We start from the raw sequence: 21,959 nt of genomic DNA on the forward strand, positions 1-21,959 counted from the left end.
TCACAAACTCCGTTAGCCATAGCCCTATATTCTGTGTTGTGATTTAGAATGCATAGCGAAATAAGTAAAACACAAGAAGTAAATGAAACACAACCATAAAAATAAGAAACAACAAGAATCAACACAAGGATTTATGTGGTTTGGCAAAGCCTACATCCACGGAAGCAATCGGTACAAGAATTTCACTAAGAAATTAGTAAGTACACAATATACTTCACAATGATCCCTCTCTCTTCTGACAAAGTATGCCTAGAACATAAATAACACTCCCACGGAGGTTTCCCTCCAATTACCCAACCACCCCAACGTTCCAATTCAAAATTCAAATATTTTCTTGTAGCCCAGATGCACTCGTTGACGAGAACAGGACACTCATTGACGAGCCAGAGAAGGACACTCATCGACTAGTCAGCCCACTCGTCGACGAGTCTTTAAATCTGCTCTCGGTATCTTAGAATCTCTGAATTTTCCTTACTCTCGGGATTTACTCGTCGACAAATGCCCTGCTCGTCGACGAGTCCCTGTTGTGTTGCACCACTTACTCCATATGCTTTTTTTCTTCCTTTGTTTATGAGCCCTAAGTATAAGAGCCGCATATACAAATATAACAATCTCCACCATGGCGATTATACGCCCGTTAGGAGAACCCGAAAAACATACCTGACTTCTCCACCTTGAACGTGGAATGCTTGGTTGGGTTTATCAAAATATCTGCCGTGTTTTCAAACGTGTGAAATTTCTCCAATACAAGCTCACCTAAAGTAATCAACTCCCGAACATTATAGAACCTCACATCAATATGCTTGGTTCTAGCATGGTACACTTGATTATTCGCTAAGTAAATAGCACTTTGACTGTCACAACGCAGCATAACCCCGTCTTGCTGTAAGCCCAGCTCTTTGACCAAACCGGTAAGACAAAAGGCTTCCTTTGCAGCTTCAGCAACTGTCATTTATTCAGCTTCAATCGTGAACAATGCCACCATAGATTGGACCATGGATCTCCAACATATAGGTCCTCCTACAAGGGTAAAAATATGACCTGTTGTAGACCTTCTGTCATCCATATTCCCTGCATAATCAGCATCTACAAACCCCATAACTGGAGGACAACCCTACTGCTTGCCGAACATGATGCCATATCCTGATGTATCCCATAAGTATCTGAAGATTCACTTGATGACTTTCCAATGCTGTCTTCCTGGATTAGAGAGAAACTTACTTACCACGCTCACAGTGTGTGCTAAGTCTGGCCTTGTACATATCATGACATACATTAAACTCCCCACGACGCTAGCATAGAGGACCTTTGACATGTCCCGGATATCCTCATCCATACTTGGGCAATCTACAGTAGACAACTTAAAATGACTCGCTAGAGGTGTACACACTGGTTTTGCATCGGCCATGCTAAACTTCTCCAATACCTTTATATAAGCGCCCTGAGATAACCATAACCTCCCTGCAGTTTTGTCCCAGTGAATCTCCATCCCAAGTATTTTCTTGGCTGAACCAAGATCCTTCATGTCAAACCCTTTATGCAACAATTCCTTTAATTGATTCACCTTAGTTAAATCTTTTGCGACTATCAACATGTCAACGACGTACAATAACAAGAAAATAAGAGAACCATCATCAAGCTTGTTCACATATACGTAGCCATCATACTCACACCTTTTGTAGCCAATCTTGATCATATAGGAATCAAATCTTTTATACCATTGCCTAAGAGACTGTTTCAACCTGTAAAGAGATTTTTTCAACTTGCAAACTAAGTTTCTTTTCCTGGTTCATTAAATCCCTCCGGCTGTACCATATAAATTTGTTCCTCCAAATCACCGTGAAGAAACGCCGTCTTCACATCCATTTGTTCCAAATGAAGATCGTGATAAGCTACCAACCCCAACACTATTCTAATCGAAGTGTGTTGGACCACAAATGAAAAGATCTCATCAGTCTATTCCCTTCTTCTGTGAGTACCCTTTTGCCACCACCTGTGCCTTGAATTTTTTTCCTTCCTTTTCTGAAATTGTTTCCTTTTTCCTAAATACCCATTTGCAACTTATCGGTCTCTTCCCATCTGGAAGTTCCACCAATTCCCAAGTTTGATTTTTATGTAGTGATTCCATCTCTTCAATCATTGCTCCCATCCACCTACCTTTCTCCTAGCCGTGCATTACCTCTTGAAATGTAGTTGGATTGTTGTAGCTGGTAAGAAAAACATAAGACACAAACTCTTCAAACCCATACCTTGGTAGTGGTCTGATAGTACGTCTAGATCTCCGTATAGGAAGATAGTCGACTTACTGATTTACTGAGTTAGAGCTCCTTGCAACCATATGACCATGATCATTGCCGTTGCCCTGAGCTTCCAACTCCAACTGCACAACATTTTTATCTTTGCCCTAGTTTTTTGCTTCTATTTTTGTTCATCACAATCTTGAGTATGCTTCACCATGGCCTTTTCATCAAAGACTACATTTCTACTAATCACCACCTTGTTTGCCACTGGATCCCATAACTTATACCCTTCACACCCTTCTGATATCCTAAAAAGATGCAACACCGAGATTTTGGGTCAAGCTTAGACCTCTCCTCACTAAACACGTGAACATAGGCTGGACACCTGAATACCTTCAATTTGGAGTAGTGTACTACATTTCGCATCCACACCTCTCTTGCCACGGTATTCTTGGTGATCGGTTTATTAGAAAAAAGCCATACTAACTGCCTCAACCCAGAAGATTTCGGTAGCCCTGCATTAAGCCTGAGACACCGAGCTCTTTCAGGAAGAGTCCGGTTCATCCTTTCAGCCGCACCATTTTGCTGAGGTAGCTGGCGAACGGTAAAGTGTCTCTTAATGCCCTGCTGCGCACAAGACTCCATAAATGGAGAATTAGCGTACTCGGTCCCATTGTCCAATCTTAGATATATGATTCTCCTCCCCGTCTGGTTTTTCACTTCAGCTTTTTATAACTTGAACTTGGCAAATGTATCAGACTTGTGCCGCATGAAGTATACCCAGACTTTTCGTGAGTAATCGTCAACAAAACTCACATAATACACATGTTCACCTCTTGATGCTACTCTAACCGGGTCCCAAACATCGGAATGCACATAATCAAGAATAGCTTTCGTCTTGTGAACAACTAACTTGAAATTTGCCATGTTTTGTTTTCCAAGAACACAAACCTTGCAAAAGTCCAACTGACATGATTTTATACCTTTCAAGAGTTTCCTCTTGTGTAGTTCCTTCATACCATGTAACCCCATATGCCTAAGACGCATATGCCACAAGACAGTTTCATCAGATTCAGCATCTACGGTTGCAGCAACACCTACAACAGTAGTTTCCTGCGGTGTATAAATATTCCCATCTAGCTTTTGCCCTTTCATCACCGTCAAATTTCCTTTCCATACTTTCATAACCTCACCTTTGGACTTGTAATTGAAACCATTACAATCCAAGGTACCAAGTGATATCTAACTCTTCCTTAACTCCGGTATATGTCTTACGTTGCTCAAGGTTCTCACAGCATCATCAAACATTTTTATCTTAGCATTTCCCATGCCAATGATCTTACAAGAAACATCATTACCCATAAGATTTGAACTTGAATTCACTAACTTGTAGGTGCTGAACCACTCCTTATTTGGAGTCATATGGTAAGAACATTCGGAGTCAAGTATCCATGAGTTAGTAAGGTTATCCGACCTTGACGAAACCGAAAGAACATCACCATCACTGCAAACTGAACCTCCTTGAACCACATTCGCTGATTTCGAAATTCCTTCATGCTTTTCAGCATTTTCTTTCTTCAAATTCGGACACTCCGGTTTAACATGCCCCTTTTTACCACATTTGTAACGCCGGATATTCTTTTTCTTTTGGGATTGAGTACGGAATTTATGACTTGACCCACTTTTAAACTCCCTTAGAGGTTTCTCTCCAATTACCCAACCACCCTAACGTTCCAATTCAAAATTTAAATATTTTCTCGCAGCCCAGATGCACTCGTCGACGAGAACAGGACACTCGTCGATTAGTAAGCTCACTTGTCAACGAGTCTTTAAATTTGCTCTCGGTATCTCAGAATCTCTGAATTTTCCTTGCTCTTAGGATTTACTCGTCGACGAGCACAGGGTGCTTGTCGACGAGTCCCTACTGTGTTGCACCACTTACTCCATATGCTTTTCTTCTTCCTTTGTTGATGAGCCCTAAGCATAAGAGCCACACATACAAATATAACATTCTGCCTCGGCACTGCTCCTTGTAGGCACATTTTGTTTCTTGCTTTGCCATGTGACAATATTTCCCCAGACATAAGTATAGTATCCTGATGTGGATCTCCTGTCAATAACTAAGCCTGCCAATCTGCATCAGTGTATGCCTCTATGTTCTGCTGTGTGGTCTTCTAGAAGAGTAAACCCTTGCCTGGCGTACTTTTCAAGTATCCGAGAATTCGATAAACTGCTTCAAGATGTTTCTCATAGGGTGAATGCATAAACTGGCTTACTAAACTCACAGCAAAAGAAATATCGGGCCATGTATGTGATAAGTAAATTTACTTTCCCACGAACTTTTGATACCTAGTTGTATTCACTGGATCACCTTCTTTGTCATCTCCAAGTTTCTGATTGGGATCTATTGGAGTGTCTGCTGGGTTGCAACCGCTGATCCCAATCTCCTTAAGGAGGTCAAGGACATACTTTCGTTGGGAGACAACAATCCCTTTCTTTGATTGAGCAACCTCCATTCCAAGGAAATACCTCAGAGATCTTAAGTCCTTGATCTCAAATGTTGATGAGAGGGAAGTCTTCAATTGGTTCATCTCAAGTACGTCATCTCTAGTGAGAATTATATCGTCTACATACACAATCAGTATCGCTATCTTCCCATCCTGTGAATGTCTTATGAACATTGTATGTGATAGGAATGGTGTCTTCCCAAGAAAAAGGGTGGGGGGTGGGGGAAGATGAATTGGATATTTAAAAATTCTTCCTAGGTTAGGCGAGATCAATTTTAAACCACTGTCAGTATTTTACAACCTAGGGTCTATCTAAGAAATTACCAATCCCACAGATATTGAGATATGCGAATATTTAAATCATTCACAGCAGTTCAAATATAGACATGCAAGTGCTGGAAAGTAAAGAGTATAGGGAAGAGAATAACACAATTATTTTTATCGAGGTTCGGTCAATCCTGCCTACGTCCCTGCCTCAAGCTAACCAGCAAGAGGATTCCACTAAATGCTCACTTAACCAGGGGGGAGTGACGCTGTTTACAACTCCCCTTACGGGGCAGAGACTCCCCCGCTCAATTACGGGGTTGAGCCACAACCAGTTCTCCTTACGAGGCAGAGTCTCCTCAGCTCAAATACGGGGTTGAGCCACAACCAGTTCTCTTTACGAGGCAAAGTCACCTCAACTCAATTACCAAGTTGAGCCAAATTGGTACACCTTACAGGATGGTGACCTCCTCTTCAGGCCACGCCTGGAATACAGAGATATATAATAATTTTTGTACAAATAAAGTGCTTCTCTAAAAAGCGGATGTGTACATAATAAATCTCAATGCACTCTTGTATGATGGGAGTTTAAGCTCAGTAGAGTTTGTGCAATATCTCTCAAAAATGTATTTATGAAATAATGTGAGAGATGATGATAAATATGTTCTTTGATTCAAATATATAGTATTTAGCAAGTATATATCAAAGATCTTTAAACACTCAAGAAAAATTCCAAAAGTATTTTTCAACAATAAAGTGTAGGAGATGAAGATGATTAGCTTTGCAAAAATATTTTCCAATAAGCACGAAAACTAGCTTTTGAATCTTGCAATGAGTGTCCAAAGATTCACAAGCTGTAGAGAGTATTCCCAACAATATTTATTAATTAAACGATATGGGAACAACTCAAGCTCACTCTCTAAAAATAATTTTCAAATGTGAATGAATGAGAGAGTATAAGCTTAACAATGATATGCATGATGCTCACAATAAAGAGCATTCAGTCTAACTTCAAGTTGCAATGACTTTGCAAATGAAGAAGATGAACTTAATGCTCTCTTTCTATAATGATAAAACAATGAATATGAGAAGGAGATTGAATATGTGAGAGTATGTGAAAGTATAGCACAAAAATATTTTCAGAGAATTTTTAGCTAATCAAGTTCTTAATTATGCTTTGAAATGGGGTATTTATAGAATTCCCCAAAATTCTAACCGTTAGGGACACAGTGAGAATTTTCTAATTTTTTAATTAAAAATTAACCTCGTTTTAACACTGAAAAATTACCAAACTCGAGAGGTTCGGTTGACTGGTGCCAGCGTCGGTCGGCTGACCTCACACAAAAATTTGAATTTCTCTAGGGGTTCGGTTGGCTGTGCTAGGTACTAGTTGGTCGGCTGAAGGCGATTCCAAACCTTCGTTAGTTCGGTCGGCTAGGGATAAAGTCTAGTCTACCGGTCTTGGTGCTCGGTCAGCTGAGGTTTGTGCTTAAAGAGTCGATCGGCTAGCCTTTTAGAATTGGGCCATAACACAATGGCCGGTCGGCTGGGCACTTCAAGTGTAAAAGTGGCCGGTCGGCCGGGCTGTATATTGTCATGACCGGTCGGCTGAGGCACTTAATATATGAAGAGATCGGTCGGCTGAGGTCGGTCGACTGAGGCATTTTGAACGTGCAAAGGTTGGTTGATCGGTGTAAGTTAAAACCTAAGATTCAACCCTGTTTTGACCTTGGAACTTATCAACCCTATATGTATGAGTATGGCCTTTTAAGTGAAGGGTTTTTCCATGAAATGTTATGTTCCCTAAAGTCAGTCTATGGTCTTGTGTTTGAGCTTATCAATCCCATTCCCATCATACATGATATGCATTATTACAAATTAAAACACTAAATGCAATTACAAATAAAATAATATATGCATTATTACAAATTAAAACACCAAACGCAATCAAATTTATGTGCCCTTTCTTTTTATACAAGATGCAGGTGGTGTGATCATATGGACTGGAGGAGGTACTAGCATAATGTTTAGATTCTCTTGCAAAGTACCTCATGTATAGGTTCTTCCTCTTCCTATTTTCAATTCCATTAAACCTTATACCCTCTTTGTTCAAGGCCATCTTCTGTGAACCTAAGAGCTTGTCAAAATTTTCTTTGCCCCTAGTAAAAATGTATGGATGATCTTAGCTTGGTCCTCAATTTTTCTTTATAGGCCTTGAGTTTTTAGATCTTTTAAGCTTTTGCAAACACCTTGTAACTTTATGAATTCTTTGGTCATCGTGTTTGCTTTGCACTCGAGTTCAGATATTTGAAGATCCTTTTCATTTTCGATAGAAACTTGGGATCTTAAGTCTTTTAGCTCTTTTTCCAACATTGCATTCTTGTTATCTAATCTTAAGATTTTCAAATCCTTTTCTTTTATAACAAGAATTTTAGATTCTAGATCTTTCAATAAAGCTTCATTCTTGTTTTTCAAAGCATTATATCTTTTGTTTATCTTAGCAAGAAACTTATGAGTTTTAATATATTCCTTTTTAAGTTCCTCATAAGTTGGCATGCTATCATCATCAGATTCACTAGAAGATTCGCTACTAGAAGTATTACAAGATATATTGCAAGTATCAATGCATTAATCATTTAATGAAATAGAAGGAGAAGAATTTACCTCCTCGTTAGTTAAAGCTATAAAGCATCAATTTTCTCCTTCATAATATTTTGAGCTTGAAACATTTGGAGTGATAGCCTTTTCTTGCTTGGTTTCTCCATATCTCTTTTCAAGTTCTTTCTATATTTCCTTAGCACTTTGACATGGCATGACTTCATGAAAGACATTAGTATCTAAAGCATAAAATAGAATATTCATGGCATCGAAATTTATTTGCATAAAATTCACGTCGTTCTCGTTCAATGCATTTTCTAATTTGGGAATTTCAACATTATTAACAATTTTCATAGGCACAAAATTCCCTTGAGAAATTACTCTCCAAGTCCTCCAATTTAATGATTTGATAAAAATAATCATTTTAAGTTTCCATTCGGTGAAATTTTCACCATAAAACATTGGAGGGCCTGTAGAGAATTTTCCCTCACAAAACAAGGATACACCAACGTGAGCCATTGTGATCTTTAACACAAGCAGTTAAACTTTTTGCAGTGAGAGTCTGATACCAATTGATAGGAATGGTGTATTCCCAAAAGGGGGGGGGGGGGGGGGGAGGGTGAATTGGATATTTAAAAATTCTTTTTAGGTTAGGCGAGATCAATTTTAAACCACAGTTAGTATTTCACAACCTAGGGTCTATCTAAGCAGTTACCAATTTCACAGATATTGAGATATGCGAATATTTAAATCATTCACAGCAGTTCAAATATAGACATGCAAGTGTTGGAAAGGAAAGAGTATAGGGAAGAGAATAACACATTTATTTTTATCGAGGTTCGGCCTATCCTGCCTACGTCCCCGCCTCAAGCTAACTAGTAAGAGGATACCACTAAATGCTCACTTAACCAGGCGGAGCGACGCCGTTTACAACTCTCCTCATGGGCGGAGACTCCCCAACTCAATTACGGGGTTGAGCCACAACCAGTTCTCCTTACGAGGCGGAGTCTCTTCAGCTCAATTATAGGGTTGAGCCACAACTAGTTCTCCTTACGAGGTGGGGTCTCCTCAGCTCAAATACGGGGTTGAGCCACAACCAGTTCTCTTTACGAGGCAGAGTCACCTCAACTCAATTATCAGGCTGAGCCAAACTGGTACACCTTACAGGATGGTGACCTCCTCTTCAAGCCATGCCTAGAATACAAAGATGGAAAATAATTTTTGTACAAATAAAGTGCTTCTCTAACAAGCAGATGCGTACACAATAAATCTCAATGCACTCTTGTATGATGGGAGTTTAAGCTTAGTAGAGTTTGTGCAATATCTCTCAAAAATGTATTTATGAAATAATGTGAGAGATGATGATAAATATGATGTTTGATTCAAATATATAATGTTTAGCAAGTATATATCAAAGATCTTTAAACACAAGAAAAATCTCCAAAAGTATTTTTCAACAATAAAGTGTAGAAGATGAAGATGATTAGCTTTGCAAAAATATTTTCCAATAAGCACGAAAACTAGCTTTTGAATCTTGCAATGAGTGTGCAAAGATTCACAAACTGTAAAGAGTATTCCCAACAATATTTATCAATTAAACGAAATGGGAACAACTCAAGCTCACTCTCTAAAAATGATTTTCAAATATGAATGAATGAGAGAGTATAAGCTTAACAATGATATGCATGGTGCCCACAATAAAGAGTATTCAATCTAACTTCAAGTTGCAATGACTTTGCAAATGAAGAAGATGAACTTAATGCTCTCTTTCTATAATGATAAAACAATGAATATGAGAAAGAGATTGAATGTATGCTTGAGTATGTGAGAGTATGTGAAAGTATAGCACAAAAATATTTTCGGAGAATTTTTAGCTAATCGAGTTCTTAATTATGCTTTGAAATGGGGTATTTATAGAATTCTCCAAAATTCTAACCGTTAGGGATATAGTTAGAATTTTTAAATTTGTTTAATTAAAAATTAACCCCGTTTTAACGCGGAAAAATTACCAAACCCGAGAGGTTCAGTCGACTGGCGCCAGTGCTGGTCGGCTGACCTCACAAAAATTTGAATTTCTCTAGGGGTTCTGTCGGCTATGCTAGGTACTGGTTTGTCGGCCGGCCAAAGGCGATTCCAAACCTTCGTTAGTTTGTTCGGCTGGGGCTAAAGTTCAGTCTGCCGGTCTTGGTGCTTGGTCGGCTGAGGTTATTTTGTGCTTAAAGAGCCGGTCGGATGGCCTTTTAGAACTGTGCCATAACACAATGGCCGGTCGGCTAGGCACTTCAAGTGTAAAAGTGGCCTGTCAGTTGGGCTGTGTTATTGTCATGACCGGTTGGCTGAGGGCCTGAGGCACTTACTATATGAAGAGATCGGTTAGCTAAGGTTGGCCGACTGAGGCGTTTTGAACATGCAATGGTTAGTCGACCTAGGTAAGTTAAAACCTAAGATTTAGCCCTGTTTTGACCTTGGAACTTATCAACCCTATATGTATAAGTATGGCCTTTTAAGTGAAGGGTTTTTTCATGAAATGTTATGTTCCCTAAGGTCAGTCTATGGTCCTGTGTTTGAGCTTATCAATCTCATTCCCATCTGCAGCTATGCTTTACAAATGCAAACACGAAATGCAATTAACAAAGAAAATAATAAGGTCCTTCTTTTCTCTTTGCTCTTTTGTCTCATGGAATACACCAGACTGTATGATCTTTTGGGTTCCTTTTGGCTTCCATTCTTCTGTTACCTTAATTGTGTGTGTTGAAACAATAAACCTGTTCACATTCTAAATATAACAAGATACGATGGGGTTGTCCATATCAAAATGGGATCGGACTCCTAAAGTCAACAGTAGATCCTCTGACCTTGAGTTATACCCCCGACTTTTTTAACAAAATTATGATTTTCTCAACCATGCTCTTTGTGACTGTTAACACCCTATGAGACTTCTTCAGTTTACACTCCTGTGTGGCCAAACTTTTCACCAAATCCTAGAGGTATATCCATGTACACTTTTCCCAGGTCTCCATTAAGAAATGCATTTTTACGTCCAACTGTGTAGAGGCTAGTATGATTAGCTTGACAAGAGTGACAAAGAGACTTCTTATCGAGTATAGCTATGTCGAATGTCCCCAAGATGAATCAATGTCATAGATTTTAATTGAAGTCCCTTTGTTTGACTAATGAGTTTTGTAACATGTCTAGAGAACCATACTATTTATAGGCTTGGCTATAAACACCCATTTGCACCCTACAGTTTGGTCTTTTCTCTTGGGAGATCAACTAACGCCCTGTCCCTTTTTTGTTCAGAGCGTTTCATCTCCTCGAGACAGCCTCCTTCGACTCAAGAACTTTCTAAGCATCCGACATAGTATTAGGAATCTCTATACCCAGAGGACAAAGTTGTGCGGTACAGCACGATAATATGTGAGAGATATTGTTCGCATGACTATCATAAATGGACAATGGATTTGCTGGATGGAAGTCAGAATCATCGAACTCAGGATTGGAACCAAACTCGGGTTCAAACATAGAACTCACAAACTCGAAGGTGAAAAGGATTGAAAATAAGGTAAAGGCTCGGTAGACATTACCTGGAATGTTTACAGATTCTAGACAATGTAAAGGACTGTCTTTCGATTTGTCTCTGTCCACGATAGATAAGTCCAAATGTACCAACTCTGTGTGCTTTTTCCTTTTTCTCCGTGTTAGTCATTATAGGATCATGAACACATGAATGGCATTGGAAGGAAGACTTACCTTTTCAGTATCTAAAAAACTTGACTCATTTTTTCTGGTATATATAAACCGTGGGTTTTCAAGTTGAATAATCAATGGTGGAGAATGACATCATTTTGCGAGTCTATTAGTTGAAAATTAATGAAACACAACTGAATCTTTGTTTTGGTTCCTTCCCTGAAGATGAGGCGTAAAATAGGGATGTAATTCAAAGAATGTAACATCCTTGGTAACAAACATTTTTTTGGAAATGAGTTCAAAACATTTATACCCCTTTTGAGTGGGAGCATAACCAACAAACACACATTTTGTGGCTCGGGGTTTAGGTTTTCCTCGATTATGACTATGAATATGAACAAAAGCGGTACAACCAAATATCTTTAGTGGTAAAGAAGAAGACAGCCAATTTGTTGGATAAAACTTATGAAAAACATCAAAAGGTGTTTCAAAGCTTAAAACCTTATTAGGCGTTCTATTTATGAGATATGTAGCAGTAAGAACGACTTCACCCCAAAGATACTTGATTGGTAAAAAGCAATGCCTGAGCTACTTCCAATAAGTGTTTGTTTTTTTCTTTCAGCCAAACCATTTTGTTGTGGAGTGTTGACACGAGCTTTGGTGAACAATTCCTTTTTCAAGAAAAAATTGGCCCAAAATGTTTTTGAAATATTCTCGACCATTATCAGTCCGCTATATTTGAATATTTTTTTTTTTTGAAATTGTATTTGTACCATAGTGTAAAAATTTTTGAAAATTGTTTCGACTTCAGATTTTTCCTTTATCAAATAAACCCAACTTAATCTTGTGTGATCATCAATAAAGGTCACAAACCATTTTTTTCCAGAATACGTAGATGTTTTACATGGGCCCCAGATATCACCATGAATCATAGTAAATGGTGTAGTTGGTTTGTAGGGTTGGGTGGAAAAGGATGCACGATGATGTTTAGCAAACTGACAAACTTCACATTGAAAAGAAGATGGACTTTTATTCCGAAATAAATTGGGAAACAAGTATTTTAAATATTGAAAACTGGGATGGCCTAACCTATAATGCCATAACGTGATATCATTATCTTTGAAAATAGAAACAAATTTTAAGCAAGTACTTTGACATTTTCTACTCGAGTTAGGTCCATCGTCAAAATAATAGAGTCCATCTTTTTCCTTAGCACTGCCAATCATCCCCCCCGTGGTAAATTCTTGAAACTCACAATAAAAAGAGTAGAAATTAGCTTGACATTGATGATCAGAGGTAATTTTACTGATGGACAACAAATTGCCAGACAAATTTGGAACGTGGAGCACATCATGGAGAGTTAACAACGAAGTGAGTTTGATAATTCCTATCCCAGAAATTACCGAGAGTGAACCATCTGCAATTTTGACCTTTTTATTGCCTGCACACGGACTATATAGGATGAGAACAATTTGGAGCAACCAGTCATATGATCAGTTGCGCCATAATCAATTAGCAAAGAATGAACTAAATTAGGAATAACACCTAAAAATGCAGTAGCAAGAGAGTTACCCTTTTGTACCAAAGAACAAGACGAAGTTAAGGACAGTTTTGGAGATTGAAACAATTTGTACAGGTGCTCTAATTGCTCCTTGGTAAAAGGGACTGCATCCGAGTTGGTAGAAGGCTCTTGAGTCTCTTCAGCAGTGGCTTCGTTGGCGTGACTGTCACGTTTGGATTTTGGCTTCCAATTTGCTGGTTTATGATGAACCTTCCAACGTGCCTCCTTCGTATGCCATGGTTTTTTGCAATGCTCGCACCATGGTTTCTTATGCCCATTGAGTTTTGTAACCGTGAGATAAAGGGCTGAATTCTGGGAATAGTAATCAGCATATACAAACTTGGGAGGAATAGTGAGATTGTGTGGAATGGTTTCAGATGTACCGGAAGAGCCAATAGGATTTCTTTGGGCGTGGGTCATCGCCGACTTACACAACATCATCAGAAGAAAAGAGCACGAGGCTTTGATACCATGAAGAAATTTTTAGAAGAAGAATAACCATTCTTATTGAATTTCAAGAAACACGATTACAAGATAAATAGTTGAGGAAGGCCACCAAATTAGGAAGGCCACAAAATCAGCAGATCTCTAGGCTAGAAAACAGGAAACTGAAACTACTAGAAACTGAAATAGTAATTTGGAAGGGAGGACAATGCATATTTTGTTGTTGTTGCTGCAGCTGTTGTCTTGAGTAGGACAATGCATTTTGTTTCTTGATGACAATGTTGAAAAATTTGAAAGGTTTTCGTTGAAAGTTTTCAAAAATATTTTGGAAATAAAACCAACTTGTCAAGAGCTGGTGCCACCGTGCCAGCATTAATATGGGGGTTTGGGACTTGGCACTCAAGAGAAGTTTAAGGTCTTTGATGGGGTCTCTTTAGATTGGTGGCTTTCCTGTCTTGATCTCTCTCTTGGAGGCAACCTTTATACTGGATCCTGTGAATTGTAATTGAGGGTTGGTAGGAGGTTATTGGGGTGCAAGAGAGCGTACTTATGTCTTGGAGGTCTTGTTCTCTCATTAGTGCCTCCCTCTCCAGCATGGGCATTTATTTCTTATCTCTTTTTAGAGTTCCAATGACTGTTGCTGGTGTTCTTGAGAGTGTAATGCATGACTTTACTTTGTCTGATTTTGGGGAGAATAAGACTGATCACCTACTTAGTTTGGAGACTGTTAGAAGGGGGCTTGGGCCTTTGCAATGTGGTATCTAAAAAATATAACTGGAAAAAGGTTGTTAATGTTCCCCTTGGAAGTTAATTCCCTATGGCACAAGGTGATACAAAGTAAGGGCCCATTGGAATGGGTGGGAAACTTGACAAAGTAACATTGTTTCTCGTGCAAGCCCTTGGAAGTTCGTTTCCTAGATTGGTTGTTTGTTCCTTCCTTGCACCCATTTCAAAGTGAGTAAGGTTCCTTTTAAGATCTGAAGGTTCATTTGGATGGTATCTCTCAATATGCTTAATACACTCTACCTATTGCAGTGCAAGAGACCCTATAAGGCTCTCAATCCTGATATGTGCTCTCCTTTCAGGTAGCTAACTTTCTTTGGAGTACTCTCATCACCCACTTTGTTGAACCTTGGGTGACTTTGCTTGTCATGGGGGATTTCTAGCAAGTGAGATATTGGAGTTGTGGCAAAACGAGAAAGGGAATAGCTTTACGGAGATGTGCAGCTTTTGCTACCTTGTTCCCTTTGGATCGAGAGGAACTTGAGAACCTTTAAGGGGGTTCAAAAAGAGTTGAAAAATTTAGACTTCAATAAATTATAGGGGGCACTGCCAGAGTGGAGTGGTGGTAGTAAAGGGGGCAGGATTGTTAAAATATGAGGTTATGAGTTGGAATGTTAGAGGGGTAAGAGATTCTAATAAAAGGGGTTTGGTTTGGGAATTGGTGTCTAAAAATACTCACCTACTATTTTGTTCTTACAAGAATCTGGACTAGTATATGCACATGCGGAATTGTTAGGGAAAATTTAATGAGTTAGAGGGAAAGATTGGGGACATTGGGCTGTTCTTTCTTCACGAGGGGCTTTTGGGGGGTGGGGGTAGGAATTTGATGGTGTATGACACTCGGATGGCTACTTGAGCAGATTATATTGGGGGGGGGGGGGTGTTCCATTGTAAGTGCTGCGCGGGGGGGGGGGGGGGGGGGGGGGGTGTTCCATTGTAAGTGCTGCTGTGTACTTTTATTTATATTTTTGGGTTGGATTTTTGAGAGAAAAAAAGGGGGGGGGGGGGTTTGTTGGTGACTCACCTCGATTATGGTCCTACTGGACCTGTCTTTAAACCCCAGTTTTGGGAGGAGTTGGGAGCTGTGTATGGGTTGTGTTACTCTAGATGGGTTGGGGGTAATTTTAATGCGGTTCTGTTTCTGGCAGAAAAACAAGGGGGTGGGAGATTCTCTTCTAGCATGCAATTTTCATATGGTTCATTAGGCAGTGTGGTCTGTGAGATACTCCTTTGCATAATGCTGTGTTCACTTGGTTTGTGTGTGTGTGTGTGTGTGTGTGTGTGTGTGTTGGGGGGGGGGGGGGGGTTGTGTATAGGGCTGTGGCTAGTAGCCTAGATTGCTTTCTTTTTAGTGTTGAGTGAGAGGACGAGTTTCCTCATCTCACTCGAGAATTCTAGCTAGAGCTGGGTTAGATTATTTTCCTGTTTAGTTTGAGTCAGAGTGAATGAGGGACTACTTTTAATTTGAGAATAGGTGGATGGATCATCATGGCCTTTTCATTTAGTTAGGAGAATTGCAATAGTTGCAATAGCACGTTTTTAGGTTTATTAAGAAGCTTAAGGAGATGAGTTAAAGAAGTGAAATTTGATGATGTTTGGAGTTGTTGAGAGTAAAAAAGTTTGTATCTTGCATATGATGTTGGTTCTTGATGCTTAAGCATTTTAAAAATTGATGCTTAGTTTTTCCCAATTGGGGCTAATGACACATCATACATGAATTATTATATTTTTGTGTTTTTATTTCTAAATAATCCTCGACTCTTTGGAATTGGCTCCCAAAAGGGTCAAATAGATCCATCAATTTTCTGGCTTGGCGAACATCATAAACTCGAGGCCTTTTTCTATAACAATATGCACTTACAACTGAATTGTATCTTCTACTGATTTTGCCATCATGTGAAGTTCAAAAATAATAAATTGTACTTTTTTTTTTTTTGAGGATGGGTGAAGAATGGCTAACTTTATATGCCTAAATTGCAAGGTCGTTAGAATCGAGATCCTACATAGGATTGTAGGATCGGATCGTGGATCGTAAGATTCTACTTAAATGTAAGATAAATTAAAATTTTATATATTTGGCAATTTATGATAACTTTTAATAAAATAATCCTTAAAACTTGGTAGTAAGTTCATGAAATTAAAACAAATTTAAGGAATGTAGCTAGCTTGCTAGCTAGCACCTAGCATGTTTTTCCTTTAACAATTTTGAACCTAAAACAAAAAAATCAAAATAGCCTGAATTGCAAAGTGTTTTACAAAGGGCAGATTGTTGCTAGCGAGGTCATGGATTCAAGGCGTGGAAATAGCCTTTTGTAAAAATGCAAGGTAAGGCTACATACGTAATATAGATCCATTGTGGTCCACCCCTTCCGTGGACCTAACATATTCGGGAGCTTTGTTGCTTTGTGCACCGGGCTGCCCTTTTTATTTTTATTTTTTTAAATAAAAAAGAAAAGAAAAATGAATGAGGAGAAGAAGGAAGAAAAAATTGCTAATCTTAATTCGATGAATTGATGTAAATTTCTCAGTTTTTGTGGTTTTGTCGTTAGATCATAAAGAAGGAGATGAAGGAAAAAAAGAATGAAGAGGAAGAACTTTTTGTTAGTGGCAAAGAAAAGAAGAGGAAAAAGAAAGCTATATGCTCTCTGCTTTGGGAAAAAAGATAGGTCTCTGGCTTGTCAATAATAAGAGAGAAAAAAAAGGAAAAAAGTAAAAAAGAACTGCAAAGATACACATAATTGCTACAGGTCTGCAACTTTAAGCTCTCAGCCTGATTGTGACTTGACCTCTACTGTTGCTGGAAGAAGGAACAATCCAAGACTACTGATGGACAACCTAGGATTTGTCTATCAAGAACTCTAAGCTCTCAGAGAGCTTTCAATTTTGAAAGAAAAGAGCTTTCAATAGATGCTCCTCTCGACTTGTATTGAACAAATCCTAGAACATGCTTGTGTGTTGCCCCAATTTTGATGCAAATTTGGTCCATGAAAAAATAAAGAGTTTGGGTCAATAAAAATATATAATTGGGCTTTTTTCTTTAAATTCCTAAATAGGAAATATCCATATTCCATTGCAAAAGTAGGATCGATCGGATCGCAAGTAGGATCGAGATCTTAAGATCTTAAATATGTAGATAAGATCCTACTAGGATACTACTATATTGAGATTCTACTTAAGATCCAGATCGATTAGGCAAGTATGGATCATAGGATCGTAGAATCACTCGATTCAGATCAGGATTTTGATAACCATGCTAAATTGTTTCATATATATTTGCTTTCTAATGAATTTCAAGAAGTTATCAGTAAATGAAGAAATTCAGTTTTGTTTCTCTTTTTCCTTTCCCCATTTCTTGTGTCACGGGCCTAATATTTCATACCTTTGTAAATGGACCATGCAGCGCTAGCTAAAGCCCTTTTGTTTAACTAGGCAGCCTAGCGTTTACCACAATTCACCAACAAAACATTTTCATTGTCATTTAAGCATATATAAGCGGAAGCAATATGCAACTTATGAAAGCAGTCACACTTAAGTAGTAAACATTAAAACAACGTAATTCATTATCATCCTCCTTTAACAACGTGTGTTTAGCGAGGGAGGCTAGTAGGATAAACACGTTGACAATAGCTAGTGAGTTTTATAGGTTGATGAACACTCACCCTCCCCTAAAGAGCTTTCTAAGCTATTCTCACCCACTATGACCAAGGAGTCATACTCCCCTTTTTAGTCTAGGGAAAAACTATCTCTGAAAAATAACCCTACACTAGTATTTACATGATGGAAACCCATCCCAAACGCACGTGACAGGCAGTCACAGGCAAGTATAATGCCCTGAACAAGCTCGGCTCATGATGGGATGTCCTTCCCTTCTGTTCTTGAGTGGATGGATATGTACCTGAGTCCATTCTCTATTTGTTTAATCGATAAAGAATATTTCTTCGAACTGTTTTATCAGGAAATAACAAGGAAATGAAAGGTCATATTATGTGAATTTTTGAACATTTGCCATTAGACTTCTTAAATAGCGATCCATTTAGTGGATAATGTATTATTACAACTGTATGATTCATGCCAATTCTAACTCCAGTCGTTTGCTGAATCAGGGCAGGGAAACAATGTTGAAGGAAACACCTGCAAAGGGCCAATAATTGGTGGCCCCTTCACTCTAATTAATTCCAATTACCAATTAGTTACAGAAAAGAATCTTCTTGGAAACTGGGTTATTCTCTACTTCGGTTATACTTCATCCCCTAGTGTTGGGCCAGGGCAACTCCAAATAATGGCCAAGGCAATAGATATATTAGGTTTGCAATTATTACTTTGCTAAACAAATAACTAATTTTTATTTTTGGCGTGATCATTGATATTATGAATTTTACTTTTGCAAGAGTCAAAACAGAACTTTAAGCTTCTGCCAGTATTTGTCACAATTGATCCTCAGCGTGATTCCCCTCTGCAACTTCGTGCTTATGTTAAAGGTTATCTTTTTCTACCTCTCTTTTGCTTGGAAATATACATTTACTAATTACCTTGGTTTTACTAAAAAGATTTGGCTACCCCTTCTTTTCTCCTATTTTCTTTGTGAGTGCAGAGTTCGACCCAAGAATAGTGGGATTAACGGGACCTGTCACTGCTATTAGACAGATGGCACAGGAATACCGCGTTTATTTCAAGAAGGTTGAAGAGGATGGGGATGATTATCTTATTGAATCATCTGATAAAATGTAAGCCCAGAGCATATAGTTTTCAATTTCCATTTATTATCTTGTTGAGCTGAAGTGGAAATAGATTTTGTTTATCTCAATTAAAACAAATAGGTATTTGCTGAATCCCAGCATGGAGGTTGTTGGATGCTTTGGAGTAGAGTACAGTGCTGAGGAACTGTCAGAAGCTATACTCAAGGAACTAAGGAGAACTTGAATATATTGGCTGTGGGGCACGGAGTTGCTGTGTTCTCATGCTGGGTAAGGAAAACTTAATATTTTGGACAGGGATCTGACACTTTTTTGTTTCATAATATCATTGAAATTACAATCAGTGACTCGAGTGTTAATTTTTGTTCATGTTCAAGTGTTGCATGAGCAAGCGGTGGTTTGATGAGAACTTAAAAGTTCCATCACCGAGATTGATTAGATGTGAACATCAAAATATTGATTGGAATGGGATCTTTGAAGCTACTTGGAAATTATTTTATTTACTGTGGTTCGTTTCTCACTGGTTTGTTTGCATGAAACCTGAATTACCACCCATGTAAATCCATTGCTCCACCTTGCATGTCATGCTGAGTTCTCAGCTTCTGATGCCTAGGTTGAGACCACCTAAGCTAAAATTCGATTGACCTCTCTGGGACAAAACTAACTTTACATTGCCCTTTGCTTTAAGCGGGATTGCCACAACCTTCTTAGATCATGCAGTGTAGTTCTATGCTTGCTATGTGCTGGTTGTCTCAGATGGGGCTTATGTTTCAACATTGTGGGTTGTGCAGAATCTCTCTCTCTCTCTAACACGCATGCCCGCCGATTTGAACTCCTGTAAGCTGTTGGTAATTGGGATTGGCTTGAGTAATTGCTTTCCTAGGTAAATCAGAGATTTACATTATGTTTGGTTCGTGGAATGGTTATTTCTAGGAATAGGATGAAATACAAAAAGCATGTAATACGATAAAAATCTAATGAAAACAATGAGGGGTATAATAATCTAGAAGAAGGCTATTCATGCAAAAGTTTGTTTTGTTTCATCCGACATGGAATGAAAAAGAATAGTCTTTTTCACAAGAAATTTGAGAATAATTATTTTTTGTACGTTCCTTGTAAAAAAAAATTTCGTATTATTATTTGCTTTATGATGCCCATGTATTTTTTTCTTTGTTGTTTTGGAGTAAACTATCAAATCCTCATTGTGGCCATTCTGTTCCTAGGAATACAAATTTTGCCAACCAAACGTATCCTTGTGAAAGCAGGCAGGCATGCAGGCAACTGCTTCCACTATCTGGCCAGTCTTTCAAGGGCTGGCTTTAGGGCATATTACAGAATCGATGTCTAAATCCTGAATGGGGGCAACACCAACTGCTACTTGAGCAAAAAGCAGCAATGTGGCACTTCCATTGACGAAATCCAGAAGCTTCAAAACTTCTCAGGCATTTCTCCATTCTGCTCAGGCTCACCAGCGAATGCTGAAAGCCCTTTGTCTGTTGATGGCCTCGCGCCCTGCTGCTTCCTATGTCTCTTTCATGTGTATAGCATCACTTTCCCTCTTCCCACTCCCTCTCTCTCAGTTCCATGATGCACTATAATGCCATATTCAAGCATCACTTTCTAGCGTCGCTTTCTATCCTGCTAAAGAGGTAGGGAGGGCAAAATGACAAGCCGCCTATCAACCCCTTGTGATTTTGTCCGTCTTTTGGCTTCTTGTTACATTTGGGTGGTAATGTTGGTCTATTAGGTTTGGAAAACAGGCTAGCAAATATGATCGTGTATATTTTAATGTATGCTTTGGTTACTGGTTGGCATTGGTCGCGCAACTTGCGCGAGCATGCTTTTGAATATCAAAATAAGCATGCGTAGCATACGATGCATGGTCTTGATAATTAATAAATCAATATTACAAATAACACTGGTTTGTTTCTCTTTTATTTTTCTCAATTTTCATGTGCATGCTTGCATTGTTACCATGGAGTGATGACCTTGAGCTCTTCACGTGTGGAATTTTTGTATACTTAAATTAAGACGCTCTTGTGGTATGGTACAGTATATTCAAGTTGTGGCATGGTGTCAATGTGGAATTTTCATATGATGGTATTTTGGAATTGTCATGTGGGGCTCTGTATACATATTGTAATTTAGGGTTTTCATTTGACGATATTGTGGAAACTGTGCAGGAATTTCATGAATATATATGTAGACTGCCAAATTACGTAAATTCATTGTTTTCGTATTTGCTGTGTACATAACCTTAGGACTTGATTTTACAACAAATTTATATTGTATTATTTGGAGGAAAGAACTTACATGGAGCACTTTTGTTTTGTTTTGTTTTTTATTTTTGTCCTTTTTGTTTTTGTGCTTGCTACATGAGATAAAAACTAAAAAAGTATTTCTTATAAATAATGATTTCACACTTAAATTTAGAACTTTATCTGCATGTATTTTCACACTTTTACTCTGCATGAGCATGCCAAATTATTGCTTTTTATCTCCATCAAAATTATTTTGGCCACATTTGGAACTTGAAAAATACTAGAATAGAAAACAAATGAAGTTAGGGAGGAAAAGAATATCAAATGAAGAAAATACTTAAATGATTTTATTGTTTTAAAATTTGCATATACAATTTACATACAAATTAAATGATTAAATATATCTTTAAAATTAAATTATAGTTTAAAAATCAGCTCATATCGATTAGTTGATTGAATTGTCACTTATTTTCTGAGTTTAGATGAATCTCATATTTAATAACATAACAACTTGGATAAAATATTAAAAAAAGATTGGTGAATTGGTTAGATGAAAGGTCAATCAATTAATATAAGCACTCATATTTTAAAAAATACTAACATTTAACTTTACAATTTTCATTTATGAAATATGAATTTTGAAATTTTAGTTTATGTTTTTTTTAGCATCATGTTTGATAGATAATTTTGATTTATGAAGTATGGATTTTCATATTTTGGTTTATGTTTTTTTTTAGCATTATGTTTGATGGGTTACTTGAATTTAAAAATACTGAATGATGTTTTATGACGTGTTACTATTAGATTTGTATGAAATTACATCCAACAAACATTTTGTAATACTATAACTACTAGGCATTGTTATGATTTATTAGTAATTTTTATTTTTTATATATTTTTAAAAAGATTAAAATAAAAAT

At 37.9% G+C, this 21,959-nt stretch overlaps 1 protein-coding gene across 5 annotated transcripts in view; it reads left to right on the top strand.

The window, feature by feature from the left end:
* Nucleotides 1-20,711, top strand: part of LOC131160450 (protein SCO1 homolog 2, mitochondrial) — a 44,595-nt gene extending 23,884 nt beyond the window's left edge. For 2 of the 5 annotated variants that reach the window (XR_009138048.1, XR_009138046.1), the window contains 7 exons: nucleotides 18,188-18,388; nucleotides 18,473-18,562; nucleotides 18,676-18,808; nucleotides 18,902-19,048; nucleotides 19,156-19,301; nucleotides 19,570-19,661; nucleotides 20,002-20,711. Coding sequence is in view for 1 of the 5 variants with exons in the window: in XM_058116152.1 (XP_057972135.1) it covers nucleotides 18,188-18,388; nucleotides 18,473-18,562; nucleotides 18,676-18,808; nucleotides 18,902-19,004 (527 nt within the window). In the remaining 4 variants the exon portion in view is untranslated. Of the gene's footprint in view, nucleotides 1-18,187; nucleotides 18,389-18,472; nucleotides 18,563-18,675; nucleotides 18,809-18,901; nucleotides 19,302-19,569; nucleotides 19,662-20,001 lie in introns of all 5 variants that reach the window. The other 3 variants (XR_009138045.1, XR_009138047.1, XM_058116152.1) reach the window with 3 other exon arrangements.
* The last annotated feature ends 1,248 nt before the right edge of the window (nucleotides 20,712-21,959 follow it).

Source organism: Malania oleifera, chromosome 7 (genome assembly GCF_029873635.1).
Source record: "Malania oleifera isolate guangnan ecotype guangnan chromosome 7, ASM2987363v1, whole genome shotgun sequence".
NCBI classification, from domain to species: domain Eukaryota; kingdom Viridiplantae; phylum Streptophyta; class Magnoliopsida; order Santalales; family Ximeniaceae; genus Malania; species Malania oleifera.